General features: G+C 40.7%; 1 protein-coding gene across 1 annotated transcript; it reads left to right on the forward strand.

The window, feature by feature from the left end:
- The first annotated feature begins 481 nt into the window (after window positions 1–481).
- On the forward strand, window positions 482–16,520 carry LOC134747292 (uncharacterized). The gene is made up of 14 exons (XM_063681915.1): window positions 482–889; window positions 7,338–7,522; window positions 8,139–8,320; window positions 10,209–10,692; window positions 10,857–11,007; window positions 11,392–11,539; window positions 12,037–12,145; window positions 12,235–12,314; window positions 12,818–13,036; window positions 13,656–13,870; window positions 14,157–14,312; window positions 14,688–14,784; window positions 15,653–15,767; window positions 16,321–16,520. Exons 1-14 carry the CDS (start codon window positions 805–807, stop codon window positions 16,501–16,503), a joined length of 2,409 nt encoding a protein of 802 aa, XP_063537985.1. The 5' UTR covers window positions 482–804; the 3' UTR covers window positions 16,504–16,520.
- Window positions 16,521–18,219: the final 1,699 nt, after the last annotated feature.

Here is an 18,219-nt window from a genome sequence, read left to right on the forward strand (position 1 = left end):
GCCGGCAGCAGTAAATACAGTTATAAAGCTGTATTTTCCTAACAAATCGTTATATTCTTATTAGGCATTTTAAATATTGTAAATTTTCTGATAGTTTATGTGGAAAATAAGTGGTATCTACAGCAATTTCATTGAATAAACTATCAACAACAAAACAATAGTCTGGTTAACTTTAATATTAATATTATAGGGACATATACCGCCGCCCATGGTGAATTACTTTACATAGCTTATAGATTTCTTAATACAGTTTAAATATTTATAAAATAGTAGAAAAAATATAACTTGACAACATTTTTGTAACTGTCAAACCATAGACAATTATATAGAGAAAGTGACGTTTTAGCTTTTGAAAACTGAAAAATAATAATAAAAAATTTATAATTTAACATTTAAGCAAGAAAAGGATAATAAAAAACCTTCCAATTAAAGTTTCACTGTTGTATTTTAAATATTTGGTGCTACACTTGAAATAACCATAGACAATTTAATTTGCCTTTACACTGCGCGCGCGATATTCAATTTGACAAACTCGTTGCTTGGCAACGCGATAACAATCCAACTCGCACAGTAGTTTTCGGGCTTTTTTGGTGGTTGGTCGGTTTTAATCTTTGATATAATTTTACAAAACATTTATCACATACGTACATTTAGGCCTAGATTTGTATAAAAAAAACTTGTTTATCTTTTACTCAGCGGCGGCGGCAATTTAATACAAATTTTCTGTGATAGGTACTCATAATGTGGTTAATGCGGTATTTTCGGACGCGACAAATCAAATAACAGTGTCGTGAGACTTAAAACATGTTCGTAGTTAACTTATTAGTTTCAATATTTAGTTGTGTTGTTCTCTATGTTTTGGCCGAAGAATACGAGAATGATGATAGAAGTAAGTACCTGTTGTAAATGGTTTTATTATAGAATTATGTTTCGATTAAAATCTTACGTACGAATACGTACTTATAAATAATAAATAATAACCTTATGGACAGCTCTATTATTAGAAGTATTAGAACGCTCCCTGGGCACATACATTTTTTATTGTTTTGTACGCCTATTACTGTTGTTTTATTTCCATTTTCGAAAACACGGATGTATGATCATTCATTACTTATTACTACAAAAAAATTGGTAGCGCATGGCGCTTTATGAATTATGTAGACATACTGCCCTAATTTTTATTTTTGTATAGGTAATGTAGATATCTAATGCATGATCAATATCAATTGATCATATAATTATCACTTTCGCGGCTCATTTCGATTGCATAACTTAGACAGCGTATTTTAAAAGATAAGTTTGTAAATTGTAATAGGATTGCTTTAGCTTAATTATGTCAGTCACGACTCTGTAGTCTGTTAATAGTTTGAACAACTATCCCAGCCAGTGTCCTCATTACGCGGGAAACATTTTTTTAATCGATCAAAGGCAAGGGTCATCTCTATACGGTCGGCTGGTTCTAGTATGTCCACATCCGCTGTCCACACAAAGGACGCGCGGACGACCGCGTAAAACCACTGCCATTTATGCAGCTATTATATGCCTTTTTAATGCGATTGTGTGGCGTTATAAAACCTGGTTACTGACAGGATACGTGCTCTAATATTACTGGTTGTCTGTGAAGTTATGGCCCTGCTTACACGACGACGCAACCATACTGGGCGATGATCAAGCCAGTACAAACCTACCTAAATATAAAACCACGCATGTTTTTTTAAACTTTAGAATTTTAGAAATATTTCCGTATTGCCATGTAGTTGTGTCCCATGTAGGGTGAAGTCAGAGGGTCTACCGGGAAACGCGAAAATCGAAATTGCGTTATCTGCCTCTCTTAACGTTCGAATATGCGAGTGATAGAGACGCAGATAACGAAATATTTTCGATTTTAGTGTTTCGCGGTACTTAAGCCCCCAGTATTACTTATTCTGTTCTGTGCCCCAGGTGAGCTGCAACGGTTCATTTGTCTTATTCTGATGTACCTATGTAGCCCGCTCGGCTAGACCTTACATGGAAATGGAGCCACAGATCCCAACAATTTTTGTGAACAGGGGAGTTTGTGAAGCATTGCGCACCACTTACCCCAACCCCATGCATGCAAGCAGTCCAACGAGAGTAGGTGTATATCCTTGGTCTCCCTTGCCTATTTAAAAGTAAAATATAACTGTAATGGAGAACCAGCACTTACTAGAAACAATCCCAGTAAAAACGTTTATAATGACGTGCTGGACGTGTGGTTTGAAGTGAACTATTAGGACTTCCGGCCAACATGAGTTGAGACCTACAATTAGGTAACGGCCTCTGTGAAGTTTTTTTAAGTAGAAATATCATAAAACTAAGTTGTCCTGGCGTTCAACGGAGAGAAGTGGTACTGTCGGTGCCCTAAACATAAGTATCCACTTTTCTGTACAGCTAGTATGGCGAAGTGAGTACTAAATTTAGTACTTAGTACCTCTATGTACAACCTGTAGGCCGAGCACAAAATCGACGCGACAGTATCTCGCCGCGAGGTAGACTACCCGTTTTTTAATAACTGTATAAATAAGGGGGACGGGTACGGGTAGTATATGTCGCGGCGAGATACTCTCGCGCCAATCATGTGCTAGCCCGGCAAAGAACCACAAAACATACAGATGTCAATCTGATCTGACCGCACCGCCAGTTAACGTGTAATAACGAATTTCGGGGTTATGGGGTTTACCGACTGCGCCAATAAACACGGTTAGCGCGGTGGTAAAGCAGTTTGAGACAAAATGCTTACATATTTATAAGTACATATTTTATGAAATTACATTTTTTTAATATTTAATGCAATATTGATTTCTGTAAAAAAAATATTTGCCCATTGGAAACGTTATGGTAAGTAACTCGGAAGTTGAAATGTAAAATAATTCGTCGACATGCAATTTATAGGTACCTCATCAGTAGGTATGTTACGAAAAAATAAGCTTAGTATTTGTATAGTAAATACCTGTTATAAAGTACATAGGTACAATATAAAATATTTATTTATTTTAAACTTTATTGCACAAGAACAAGTACAAAGTACAAAAGGCGGAGGCCTTGAGGCATTCTCTGCCAGTCAAACACTGGCCTAAACAAAAATTAGTTTTTATGTTTTACCGGTTTTTAATGTCGAAGTGTTTTGTTCTTTATGTTGTTATATTACCGTCATCACATAAATAAAATAAAATGTATGCACTATATTTTCATATTGATTGTCACTGTGACAATGTACGAAATGAGTTCGAAATTGAATTATTTGACTGTACCTGTTTGTATTTTTACCAGTGAATTTATAAATGCGATTGATCTAACGCATGCAATACTTTTACACAAAACTAAGAAGTCACATCTGCAATTCTCCAAACGATTACTATTCACGGCGCGACATACGACTTTATCCTCGTAAGGCCCAATGTGAATTACAATGTACACTCTGTTTCAATCTAAGTTGAACCTTACACTAACTGAGTTAAGTAGCATTTCTTTTGTTTCAATGTTTTCTAAAACAAACGAGTCACCCTAATTTTCTATACAACAAGGTTCAAATTAAAAATAGGGAAACTTTGTATGGTGGGCCTTACGAGGTTATAGGTAGATTAGGGCCGCGAAGATTCGTGACGACTGCTATAAAACGAAGCCTTTCTGCGCTTCGTTTATAATCTTGCCCTAGTTTAATAATGGGGGGCGACGGCGAACATCAAAATTCGAACATCTGTCCGCATCTCTACCGAACTTGCTTTTTTCATTCGTCCTTCTGGAGAGGCTAAGACCATAGACCATCATAGTGCCTCGTCTTTCATAAGAAATTGAAAAAAAAAAACGTTTATTAAGAAATCCAATTGATTTAATGTTCAAGCAGATCAGTGAAGGTCGACTGTCTTCGGGATACTCAACTACTGGTACGTATTGTATTGAGGCATAGCAATATTAGCAATTCACAATACAATACGCGTACAATAGGTAATACATCTTGATTAATGAATATCTTTGACTTCGACCGTATGACAAGAGATACCTTTTTTTTAAATGAAATAGGAGGCAAACGAGCAGACGGATCACCTGATGGTAAGCGATTACCGCCGCCCATGGACACCCACAACACCAGAGGGGTTGTAAGTGCGTTGCCGGCCTTTAAGATGGGAGTACGCTCTTTTCTTGAAGGTTTGAAGGTCATATCGGTCCGGAAATACCGCAGGCGACAGTTCATTCCACAGTTTAGCTGTGCGAGGCAGGAAGTTTCTAGAGAAACGCACAGTTGAGGACTGCCAACCATCTAAGTGGTGAGGATGGTAATGTTGTCGCGTAGGGCGATGGCGAAAAGAAGCGGCAGGTATTAATCCGAACAATTCCTCGGAGCACTCCCCGTTATACACGCGATAGAAAATGCAGAGCGAGGCCACATCTCTACGCAGCGCCAAGGAGTCAAGCCGTTCCGAAATACGCTGGCAGTCGACAATTCGAGTCGCTCTTCGTTGGATGCGGTCCAGAGGGAGAAGCTGGTATTGGGGTGCCCCTGCCCATTGATGAGAGCAGTATTCCATGTGTGGGCAGTATTCCACCTGTGCTTTATACAGCTGTAGGCGGTGGGCCGGCGTGAAATACTGTCTCGATCTGTTGAGCACACCGAGCTTTTTTGACCGACCTTAGAGAAATGTTGTGGCAGCGTTTGATTTTCAGCATATTATGCGCACTTTCTAATACCTACGTACTTAAATACTGAGTTGGTTAGAATTGAATCATCATAGGGCCTCCCTTAGGCTTTGTTCAGTCCAAAAATGTCCCGTAAATTACAATACAATACAAATACCCTTTATTGCACACCTCATAACAGAAAAGAATACAGAAATTACAGGAAAGAAGAGGTTTAACAACTGGCGGTCTTATCGCTAAAAAGCGATATCTTCCAGAAAACCTTTAGGTAGCGGAATTTAATAAATTTATGTCATGTCAGTAGGCGTCTCAGATGCAATAAGAGAAATCTAGCACAGATAAAACACAAAACAAAACAATATACCATACATATAAAAAAAAAGTGCCAGCTATAAGGAAAAGGAAGCAGATAAAAGTATTACAGAGCAGATAAAAAGAGAACTTTAACGAGTGTCTTGAAAGAATTTGGTATAATTTAGACGAGGACGACAGGACAGAAAGGAGCAAATTCTGGGAGGACCTAACAGAACAGAGATAGCTGAAACCGTTCTTGAGATGGCGGGGAGTTGCGGGGTTAAAAATAATGGAATACAGAAGTGACAAAACGTGAGAGTTACGACGTAACAGAATAGGGAGTCACTTGAGCTGCGACCGGAAGTAAGAGAGTTAAGAGACATGGACCGTATACAGAAAAGTAATGCATTTAGGCATTCCGCCTAGCCGGGTAACTAGAACGGATATGTCGGACTCGTGGCCAAGGGGCCAAATACCGACTAAACCCTCCACGGTATGCCCGTCTTGCAGCAATGGTGGCGGTGAACACGGGATCGCCGTAGAGTTCCACCCCCTCAGGTTGCCTTAGCGATTTTTTATAGAGGTGGTCATCCTCGTGGCCACCACGCCGGCGCCGGCCAGCAGTGGCAACCCCCCCCCCCCCCCCCCCCGGCCGTCATCATAGGCCCTCTGCCTAGACAGTTACGGGGACCGCAGTTTTATACAGGTCTGCGGCATTCCTGTGATACGCTCAATTAATTTATATTCGGTATCAATATCGTGGCATCGTCGAGGAAATGCGTTTCTTTTCTATATAAAGCGGGGGATGGCACGGACTGGTGCAAAAGTATTTTCCTGACAGCTTGCCTCGAGGGATAGGAAAACCGCGGGCTCTATATCGTCCAATTTTACAAGCTTTTATTGCAATGTATATATGTATCATGTTCGGGTCAAATCTTGCAAACTAAATTAGACCAACTTCCCTTTATTCTATTGAGCTAAAACATCACATACCTAAGATACAAATATGTAAGTTGGGTGACAAATTGACAATGCAATATTATGGTACCTTCGAGCTGATCTAACACAAGATGTAGCCATATATGAACTCTGTGATAAAACAACGCAACCTAATTGCGTTTCGGTTTGTTTCAATTGTCTCGATGAGTATTAATTTCCTGTTAAAGGGAATAAATAGTACAGTAAGCGATAAAAACTTGCATCAAAAATTAAATTTTAGAAAAAAAAAATACACCAACAACCCGCTACTTACATCCATTGGCTTGCACCACACAGTATCCTGCTCAGCCGAAGTTATTTCAGCCAATAAAGCCTACAGTAAGTACGTCACGCGATGCATTCATGCGGTTAGCCTGTCATCGACGTTCGCTTGTTATGATATTGAACAATGAAGATTGAGTTATTTTAACCAATCGCTGCAGAGCCTAACTGCAATTAGCTAGGGCAAACGGTTCTCTTTAATCATTGCCGACAATGATTTAGCCGAATATGTTTCGGGACATAAAAACTTCGGCGAAAAGGCAGAACAACGGTTTTCACAACATGGACCTGGGTATGGGTTTGTCCTTAAACTACGCCCAAAAGAGAGGTATGGGCACTGTGAATGTCATCTTGCTTTGTGTGGTAGGGCATAGCACAGCGGATGTCATTCCAGATCTATTACAGAGCCAAATGGGGAAGTACCTCCGTACTGAAAACCGCAGCCAAATAACACTAGACCCTACCCTACTTATAGTGTTGGGTCAGAACTCAACGAGGGTGCGGAGTTTTAGGGTCGGTATTTTCCTGACAGCTTGGCTCGAGGGATAGGAAAACCGCGGGCGTTGCAGGCGACCGAGACTGCTTACCATCAGGCGGGTCGTATGCTTGTTTTCCACCGACGTAGTTTAAAAAAAACTACAAACCAGAACAACATACCGAATAGGTAGGTAACTTTTCTTATTATTGGTTGATACTTTATGAACTGACTGCTTGGATTTTCTGGAACTGTAACAGCGTTTATTTACAATTTTATTGTAGGGGATAGGGGAACAATAATAATATGAGAGCTCGCCTACATTGAGGTGGTCGATGGTCCTACATTACCAAAACCTTTGATTTGAACGTTAAAACCACCACGATACAGCCGCTTTTTAAATGACATTGTTGTTTTGGCACGCACAATGGTTGACCGCTCGCATAAAAGAAACAATGGCTTTTTTTTAACAGATTCGGGTCTTAGGCGTAAACATCATTTGAGAAGGATACCATATAACTAACTGATACTAAATGACAAAACCTACCTTGCATCATGCATAGGTAGTACCAGTACGCACGCAACATACTGTACATACATACGCATTTTTTATTAGCAATTAATGAAACTACTAATTCGGTTTTCCCATTACCAGTGTACCTCCTGGTATCCCCGGACCAGCACGAGCGCACGCCACGCCTCGAAGATTTCTTCTGGACAGGTTCAGGAGATGGGCCGCCTCCTCCGGACTCACCCCTGCCGGAGCCTTCACAGCCCACACCAATTGTGCACACAACTACGGTCCTTGCCACTGTGTACCTGGATTCGTTTCCACCACAGGTATTTTGTGTCCGTATTTAAAGCTGATTTAAAGTATTTGAGCAGTTCATGCGTGAGTTTTGGGGATTCGGAGGAGGTGAGAGGCAAAGAAAAAACAGTAGGTAGGTAGTTGTCTATTTTTCTCGGAGCTCGCGCGCGTCTCTTGTCTCGTATTCCAAGTCCCTCCCTCCCTTAGATTGAGAGCTGCGCAACATAGTTACTTAGCTACGGAAGTCAGTTTGATTCACTCAATTTTACATAAATTCTAGGTGGTACATTTACATAAATTGAGTGAATCAATAAATCATTAACAATTTAATACACACCTCGGAGGAAGAAGTGCCAAGGAGGAAAAAGATATTTTTTTTATGTGAACGCAAATCGTTTTTTACCTGACTGGATTGCAATATGGGTAATATTGTCCACTATGTGTATTTAGGATTTCCCAAATGCTCCCTGGGGCAAAGTAGAACATTTCCCACTGTTCTTAGTGCCCATTCTTAACCCACATAAGCCCTTTGGAAAAACTCAATATTACACATCAAATTTAATAGGATAGAGAGTCATAACCTCAAGGATTTTAGACCAAAAACTAGTTTTAAACATATGTATGAGTAAAATACAATTTAAAATACAGGCAGTGACCGACAAAACAACAGGAGAATGTGTCCTCAACTGCGGAGAGCCGGTTCCTCCAGGCAGTTTGGAGCCAGAGATACCAGAGGATCGTCGGTATTGGCTGCTGACTGTCATACAAGGATCCACACCTGACAGTCTTCAGTTAAGACTGGCTAGACTGTATCAAAAGGCCTTTCTGAGGTAAATAGAATATTCATTTGATTAAAACAACCTTAACGTGTTTTTCGCGTATATTAACCTGAAATAAACGCGTATATTGTTTAAAATTCACATCCCAACGCTTATAAGTACAATATATAGAAGTGGCTTTAAATTGGTTTATTCAGAAGAGGTATTTTAAGTAAGGACTAAGGAAATAGTGTTAGTATGCCTCTCCTTTCCATCAGTTAAAGTTAATAGACTCTCTGAAATAACAGACCTCATTCTCGTCTTTGTCAGGACCCATGGCGACCCTGTCGGGCTAACGGATTTTATTTGGGGTTATTTAGTTAAAACGAGAAGAATTAGGTCCAGTCTGTTTCTTAAGTATGTTAAGAGGCCGGTGTCGATTTTAGTCGCAAAAATGTAAAATTAATAGATTTTGTCCGTGAAATTTTACACCTTTTGTTACCTAATTGAAATAACAACGACTGGTTTCTATTAGCACGTCTTCTTATCTTACCTTTTATCAGATCAGTTTTTTGAAAACAGACTCACTAAGTTAGTAATGTTTGCTTTTCTGATGGACGTTTAGGTAAACGCGCGTAAAGCACTGATTTTGTCGCTCTTATTTGTAAATTTCGTAAAGTTTGGACGGCTAAACATGGTAATTTTGTATTACACATATCCTGTACTTGACGTTTATCAGACTACATTTTTATTATTATGACTTTGAAGTAGTGTAAATGAAAGTTAGACGAAATCAATTTTCTCCAGAAATTACTTCAAAACAAGTGACAATTTCTCTGAAAATCGACTTAATTTTAACGTAATTTTGATACTTAAACAATCTACAACATTTGCTGAAACTATTCTTATACATCAATTTGTATAATTTACCACCATGATTTTTTGATGATTTTTTAAAAACTGCCCCTTCTCTTCATGCATTACCGGTGACGCACGCTCGCGACCTCATTATTAATAGGCAAGATGAGAAATCGTGCTAATATAAACCAATACTTGTTATTTAGATATTACGTAACAAAACGTGTATAATTTCAACGACTAAATATATTAATTTTACATTTTTGCTCCAAAATCGACTACGGCCTCTTAAGTACATTTGTATTTCAAATCCATTTGTATATGTGACTGTTTGTGTTCTAAATAAACTAAAAAAAAAAAGAAATAGATCAAGCGCACCAGGCCACCCGATGCATGTGCAGCACTATTCTGGCTCCCTACGTAGCCACGCGGTTGTAATTTAGGAACTGATTTAACTATAGTGTGATTATGTGGCATGTGGTACTCCTACGTTTATTTTAAGGATGACTCACGCCAGGACGTTCGTGGTCCGGAGCGAGGCGTCCAACACTTCAGTTTTCTATGGAAAGCATCACGTGATCACCCATCATAGAAAACGAAGTGTCCGAAGCCTCGGTCCGGGTTCGGAACGATGATAGCGAGCGATAATGACAAGTTATAGCGTGAGTCATTCTTTAACCTACTGTAAAATGGGGTGAGTAGGAGCAAAACTGACATTCAAACCTCGATATCATTTTATTTTTACATATGCAAACTGAATGGTGTATATAATAAGTGTTCCGGACGATTGTATTTTAGTTTTTATTTTATGTTGCGGAGTTCCATTTCATAACTTTGACGATAAACAGTAAATCCCACCTCACCCCGTAGTCCCTCGTAATTGGGGTAAGATGGATTTGGGATTTTGGAAGATTGTTGGATCGATTTTTTTTATTGTGAGTATTACTACCAATAGCTCCATTTTAAATTGGAATACATTATTTTTTGTAGCAGTAGCCTTAAAATCCCAAAACCCCTTTCATCCCTTCTCTCCCCATTCATAACCCAACTCTCCCTGAGAACCCTACTCATCCCATTTTACGGTATCTTTGAAATATTTCAGACAACAAGAACGACACCTGGGAATCATAAAGTCTTTAGACGCCCCGCAAACGCGAAAGAAACACGAAGTGCATTCATTTGTAATTAACAATGATGAAAATAATCAACTCGCTGCTTCCAACGACCCCCTAAGATACCTCGATAGTTCTATGATAGTTCCTTCCATGACTGAAATTGTACAGGCAACAAAAATAATAGATTATTCTAAAATAGACATCCCTATTGAAAAAGAAAACCTTACCTTAAAAGAGGATATCAAAGCAACTAGACTTGCAGACGTTGAATCATGGATCTTAGTTCCTCCTACAGTAGTCGTAAGAAAGAGAGAAGTGTCAGACCAAGAGGAAGGAGAAAGTGAGAAAGGAGAAATGATAGATATCCCTTTAGAAGAAGACAATAGCAATGAGACGATATTGTTTAAAAGAGAGATTATAAAACCGGAACAGCAACCACCAGTGCAAGTCCACATCCAGAATATAACGGAGGTAAGTAGTTTAAGACATTTTAAAATTTAAATCATACAAGAAAGGTGTAAAGAGCAAAATTTTGGAAAAAAACGACCTATTTGGGCAAGATGGAAATTCTGCCAACATCTCTCAAAGTATTCGAGTTGACGGAGATTTTTATCTCCTAAACTTTGAATTTTTAGTTCACAGAAACCGGCAGCGTCCAAATCGTCTACGTGGTACTTGTGGGCGGTAGAGCGGTGCCTGCAGCAGTAGCTGCCAGAGACATGAGACTTGTACGTGACGCCGAAGTGGCCACGGAGTTGGGAGCCGTAGTCACTACTAAAGCTGAGCGTGAGTAGAGCTTAACTGAAACGCTGAAACCGATCTAACTGTATCTACTTTGGTCACCGACTTTTATATTTGGTGTGTGTGTGTGTTAACTTCAGGCCTAAACGGATTTAGGAATGTTAATATAACATTTCTCAGCAAATTTCTCTACATATAGATACAAACATACGGCATCGAATGGAACGCAATTTCAAAGCATTTTTAGGCCCCTATAGGAATATATGAAATAGAGAGTTGCGTTATCTGCATAGGAAGGCTTCTTCTAGTATAAAACCCTCACTGGCTTTGGGTATGAATCTTTTGGCAAATCCATTACACATACTATGCCTGTATTCTTGTTTCTTAGTTTGGTAACATTTTCGTAAATTACAAATCAAGCTATTTCAGCAGCGTACCTGAAGGCGGCCGAAGGTCTGGAAGGCGAAGCAGCAGTGAGCGGTATCCACGGGACGGAGTTATGGGCGCTGGCAGTGGGAGCCACTATAGCGGTTCTGCTATTGTTGGTGCTGTTTGTGCTGCTGTGTTTGGCTCAGAGGTGATATTTTCTGTTAATTTAGACCAGGGGTCGGAAACCGGTATTTGCTCCATACAAAAATACCGGTATTATTACGTTCTTTTGTTTATAATTTCATTTTTAATGGGACGTTTTAATAATGCAAAATTGTTTCCTAAATACATGATTCAGTCCTACGTAATGAGCATAAAAAAATTCAGAATATTGGGCTATTTCGGGGTTTTTAAAAAATACCGGTTCCGAGCCGGGATTTAAACACTAAATATCGTGGCAAACCCAAAAGTCTTATTTTACCTACGTATTGCTCGACCACTTCTGACCATCTCGGTAGCGTAACCTTATCGCAGCTAAGTGGACGCTTCTTTAGAATGCCATAAAATCCTGACAAAACCTTACAAAAAAATGTTAAAATTTAATATTGGTATGGTAATCCGTTACCTGAGAATCTTTATAATAGTAGAACTGCATACTATACTTGATAGGTATTTTCTTTTTGATATATATTGTTTATTTTTTAGGCGAAAAGCAATCAAATCGGCAGCCTCTCTCCGAGCATACAGAAACGAGATTTTAAGAGAGGCGGAAAGGAATCAGTTGAAGCAGGTACACGAAGAAAAAGATGGCAGGGTGAGCATCGGTATCATCAGCTAGTTCAACCTTCTGAGAGGGAATCTTGTAATCTTCTTGATATGATGTCACTTTTTTATATTTTTCAGTTGATAAGCGTAGTATCTCCTAGCAGAACAAGACCTAGTAGCACGTTGCTACCCATTTACAGAGCGGCTAGTGCTTCGAGGTGAGTTTCTGACTATGTACTTAGATATATTTCCATCCATATTTCACATGCTTAGTGTAAAGACTTGTCCTATGCCTTTGATGCAAACTTCTATCTTGGGTTATCTGATCCAGAGCTATTATATTTGAAATATTTGAATATTTGGTAATCCTGGATTAAAATCAATATCTATCAGATAAGACCTTCTACAAGCTCTTTCGTCGCTTCAAAACTCTTATGAAAGCAATAAATTACTGATTACTGATCACCTACTCCATTTGCAGAAGGCCGTTAGAATCAAGGAGCGAACCTCTTCCTTTTTGACTGCGTTTGAGCAAAGAACGTACCTATTTCTTGACCTATGACGGTCTGCCCAACCAAATATTTTAACTGCTGGTATTTCCCACATCGACCTTCACATCAAAATCGCCAATCAAAAACTCTTAAGTATTTGTTCCAGTAACATGTTTGAAGGGAATCTTCTCATTTACTGATCAATCACTAATCATTATGATTTATAACAGTTCATCCACGACATCTTCCGGAATATCCGAAGACGTAGCAACCGTGCGTCGTCGACAAAAGAAACCCCATGCGTTGCGGATGCCACAGAAAAAACGAGTTGGAACAACAGATAGTTTGTTAGAGGCGGCTGGTTTGGACAGTTCAGATAGTGGACAACCTTCAGCTCCGCAGACGCCGACGTCTTATCTGTCGATGCCTTCAGTAAGCTCCTTCCCAAGGTAAGTGGCACTTACCTATTCAATGCTGCACTTACTAAGTGCAGCATTGAATAGGTAAAGCACGGACGACAAACTCAAGGATTTCAGACTGCTTTAAGAGTATCTGATTCGATGTTAATAGTGTGTTAAAGACAAACATTAGAAGCCCCAGCATACGTTTAGAATGTCGAAGACGAAACGATTGGGAACTATACGGATAGTTTACTAGAAACGCTTGTCTTGGACAGTTTAGATAGTAGACAACCTTCCGCTCCGCAGACAACGATGTCCCGACGTCCTGTCTGTCGATGCCTTTAGTTAACACGTTCCTAAGGTAAGTGTTTCTAGCATTGATAGATAGATACTTAAATCTTAAATAGCACAATACAAAAAAACGCAATTCGGTCCGATGTTAATGTGTCCACGATAGAAAGATGAGTTGTACAGAAAACGAGTTGGACAGTTTGCTAGAAGCGGCTGATGGGGTAGAGAGGTCAGACGGTGAACTATTTACCTTTCCCCCCTTTCCCCTCATCCATGACTGAGGTTTATGTGCCTACAACTTAATCCAGCACAAATATTCACGTTTCTTTTAAGTTTTAAACATCTTAAACATCTACAATCTTTACTTCTTTTCCAGAGGCAACGTAGTGGAGCCCCTCTCTCGCATCCTTGAACCAGTATCGGTTCGTCACCTCGACATTGACTCACCAGTCACCAGCCCGAAGAGAGCTGCGGATGCTGTACCTCGACGTCAGATGGCCTCTCAGCTAGTTCGACTAGGGAGCATTGATAAAGACCCAGGGGTTATTGGGCCTTTGGTGTGGGATCTGCACTGCCAGAGGATCAAAGATGGTACCTATGAACTATTTTTATAATTTCATTTGCAAGATAGAGGGTTATTAAGCATTTCTACAGCAAAGGTGAGGTGCTCTCACACTGTGGTTATGAAGTTTTACTCTTATTTAGTTTCTTGCCTTGAATTCGTTTTTGGCCGTCACATATTAGGTAGGTACCCTTCGCCTAAAAAAACTAAACGTAATTGACCGTATGCAAAGAGCAAAATAATCTCGTTGCAATAAAGTTCACAAATATTAAGTTAATGTAACTGTATGCCGCTGACCCAGCTTTTATTTCATAGCATCAAAACCGCCAAGCCCGGCCAAGTCAGCCACACCCCGCAGAGACTCTCGCATGCGACAGAGATTCAACGAGCTTATGGATGATGCCTTCACACTCTTTGGTAGTGCTGGTTCATCCAACTCCCAGGATACCTATATTGTTGAGAAAAAGAAAGGTAAGGTCTTAGTCTAGTCAAGACAGCCACACCACGCAAGGGTTCTCACATGCGACAGAGAAACGAGCTTATGTTTGATGCTTTCACCGTGTTCGAAAGTATTGGCTCATCTAACTCTCGGGAAACCTATGTCGTCAATAATAATAATAACTACTGGATGGTCTAGACTAGAAGACCGGTCATTGGGCTTGTCCTCGTATAAGGTTTTCTGTAATTTTGATCTAATCAGTGGCCCGACTGCCCGATGATGATGGGAGACTTTGTGAGGAAAGTCTGTGGTATGGAGTGATTTTGTAAACTGTCCTTAAATAAAGGCTTTAAATATTGACTTTGATATATGAGTAAATGTGTCACCTAATTTATTTCGGTTTTCAGAAGGAGAAATAGCTCAGGCGCGAAATGACAACGTTCGCCTGCCTGGTTCTCCATACACTGCCTTAGACACCGTGCGAGGCCGTTCTGCTGGTGCTAGGTAAGTTATATTAGATTAATTCTGATCAAACAGGCTAAACACTCACATATGTAGCTAAAACTTGTCCAATAATGTAGGTAGGTTCACGAAGGTTGCGTTGCGCGACAACCTTGCTATTGCAATGGTGTGCCCATTTAAATATGGATTGTACCTAATGTAACTACCGGATAGGATAAAAGGTATCCTTTGATTTGTAAGACACGCCACGACTCTATTTAATGTGAATCGTAAGAACAAACAGCCAGAGTTCCAACTCGCGGCACGTTTGATTCACAGAAATTTGACCCTTCTATTCAGTAGCTGCATGGTAGCGACATGCTTACTGCTTACTGCTAGCCTTTCTCCGCAGACGTCTTGTCTGGTTTCCCTTGGCATAGGCCTCTCCCATATTCCTCCACGAGTCCCTGTCCAGAGCCTGTCTTCTCCAGAAGGCTCCAGCCACCTGCCTGAACTCGTCTTCCCATCTCATTTTTTGTCTTCCATCATCCCTTTTTCCGTCTCTTGGGTACCATGTTGTGATGTCTTTTGACCATTTTTCTCTTTTGTCTCGGAGCATGTGGCCGGTCCACTTCCATTTTAGTTTTTTCATAGTGTGGTTTACGTCGATTATTTTTGTTCTCTTTCTAATCTCCTCCAGTTTGATTCTATCTCTAAGTTTTATATTCAACATGCTTCTTTCCATACTATTTTGGCAGACTTGGAGAGCTTTCCTCTCCTTGACAGTTAGGGCCCAAGTTTGACATCCATATGTAAGGCAGGGACATGACCTTTGTTTAAATAAAGAGTGTATTTTCTGTTTAGAAGGTTTAAACTCCTTCGACACCGGAAGCTACGTGACATGAACTGTAGCAAAACTTATGAATTCCAGCCGAGGAAGCACAGCGGCCACTATCGAAGCGCACTCGGCGCGGCCGCACACGTCGCTGGCGCGCGCCGCCGAGCGCAGGCCTCCCGCAAGGGCGTGGGGGCCTACTCCACCACATGTAATGTGACCCACTTTATAATCTCTTACACATAAACTGACATTGATATACAAGATATATGCAGTGGTACTACGTAAACGAAATTAATAACTAGCTTAAATCTAAAATAGGCCCTTGAGGCATTGTACCAAGGATGCTGGCGGCATTTCCCCGCTGTATCGCAATGCTGATACGTTGTGCGAGAAAGCCGCCAGATCTTCGGTCACCAGTTATGTCAACCAGACGCTTCGCGATTTCTGCAAACAACTTATGCGCGCTGGGACCCCAGACATAGTGATACATCACATAGACATTGATTGGTCATCGTTCATATTTTATTCGCTTCGGTCGCTTTAAACCAACCCGTCTGCAACATTCTATAACTCTTTGGCCGCCAAAGACGCCCACGGACGTGCACTGTCACGTGCATCCTGTCCGACGCTGCGTCTTACCAGTCTTACGCAAGCGCACAACTTGCGGACGGCGTTCGCGTTCGCAACAAGTGCCCACGTAGGACACTTCTACAGATATCAAAGGATTGATATTTAATTTATCGTTTTTTTTCGTTTTCCAGTCCCTAACCCTCGTGCCGCCGGCCCGGGCGCCCACGGTGCCCACGGTGCCCACGGTACCCACGGTGAGCCCGGCGCTGGTGCTGGCGCAGGCGCGGCTGTCCGCCGCCGACCCCGCGCTGCCGCTCATCTCCGCCATCAAAACAGAAATACAACGAGTGCGAGAACACCACAAACCTGACTAAATAGGGGATATTACTGCAATGTCCTGCCACCACAGTGCAGCACTAGCCTTTTTAGTAAACCATAGAGTAACTTATACACACTGTACCTTTAACAGGTTTTTGACAAGTTTTCAGAGATAATAAAATATGACAGTAATGCATCAAGGCGGTTTGTTTACAGAGGATCTACCGGTAGGCGCGAATCCGAAATTTCGCTATCTGCCTCTTTATCGCTCGAATATGCAAGAGTGACAAAGATGTTAGATAACGAAATATCGATTTTCTTGTTTCGCGATAGACCCTCAGATTGTGGTAGTGGCGCCACCTACGCAGAGTTTTGCGTAATATTCCCCATTGTTATTGTAGAAAACGATTCAAAAAACCAAATTCTAGCCCCCTGTTTATTGACGCCAAGCTTTCGATGTAGCCCATAAGATGGCAAAACCTAGCTGTGAACTGTAGAGGACACGGGCAGCACTTGCTTTGGCGTGATGTATCAATGTACAGTTTATATTTCCGATTCAGGCCACAAGATGGTAGACCCTCCAACGCGCACGCCCCCTAATACCTACAAAATCGCTTTTCTCCTATGTTCAGCGCCATCTCTTGAATGGTTAGTTTGACCAGAAGTCTGCTGCGTTAGTGACGCCATCTGGCAATGAGTAGGTAAATATTGAAGGACGCAACTATTATACTTACTTTAGTCTTTGGAACGCAATTTTGTATTGACATTTTCAGTCTTTTTGTTTTATTCGTGTATGTTCTATATCGATACACATTTCCATATCTACAATGTTAATGCTAATCTATCTATATCTACACAAAACCGTACAGCTGAGCATTTCCTCAGCTTGAATATATGAGCGATTCGATAGCGTGCATGAGCGTGTTGAACGCCATTTTGAACCGGAGGTCAATATGCCAATCGTTTGCGCCGTAGCCAACGATACGCTAATCATAGATTAGTATATTACTAGCTTTTGCCCGCGACTTCGTCTGCGTGGACTTAGTAACCGCAGCTAGAGGTAGAATAGCGCCTGGAGAAAATCTCATAGCAATCTAAATTTGAGCATATTATGCACACAAATTAGCAGGCACTTCATTAATTATCTCAATTCCACCCCGCTTTTTACTTTCTTAAGGGATGATTTTCGGGATAAAAACTATCCTATGTCCTTCTCAGGGACTCAACCTATCTCTATGCCAAATTTCATCTTAATCGGTTCAGCGGTTTAAGCGTGAAGAGGGAACACACAGACAGACAGACAGACAGACAGACTTTCGCATTTATAATATTAGTATGGATTATGTTATACGCTAATGTCCCTCTGTCGCACTAATATGGAAGAGAGAAGTTATACCGTTTCGTTCGCAACGACGCAAACGATTGGCCTCTTGGCTAGGCCCTCTGGAAGTGTAGCCAAGACTTGCAGGATTTAGAGCCAAAATGACATTTTCATCTAAAATCGTCAATCGAAAAAGAAAAAAATTATCGGGATGACAGATGCTCCTTTCGACTGGCGTTTTATATCAACGATTGTTATCTTTTATCTTACAGTAATAACATATACTAATCTATGAGCTAGGCCCCCAGCTACGGTACTTGCGGTAATCAGCACCGGGAGTGAAAAAATTGACACCCATTTTATACTTAGAATAAATTTAAAAGTGGAAAAATTACTGCCTTGGGTGAGACTTGAACTCACGGCCTCTGGATCGATACTCCAGCGCTCTGCC

This window comes from Cydia strobilella, chromosome 14, assembly GCF_947568885.1.
Source record: "Cydia strobilella chromosome 14, ilCydStro3.1, whole genome shotgun sequence".
In the NCBI taxonomy this organism is placed as follows: Eukaryota; Metazoa; Arthropoda; class Insecta; order Lepidoptera; family Tortricidae; genus Cydia; species Cydia strobilella.

Coding starts and splice junctions, on each gene's coding strand:
- LOC134747292 (XM_063681915.1), top strand. CDS start 805: ATGTTCGTAGTTAACTTATTAGTTTCAATATTTAGTTGTGTTGTTCTC. Junction 8,321..10,208: donor TATCAAAAGGCCTTTCTGAG/GTAAATAGAATA, acceptor GAAATATTTCAG/ACAACAAGAACGACACCTGG. Junction 15,768..16,320: donor GGGGGCCTACTCCACCACAT/GTAATGTGACCC, acceptor TTCGTTTTCCAG/TCCCTAACCCTCGTGCCGCC.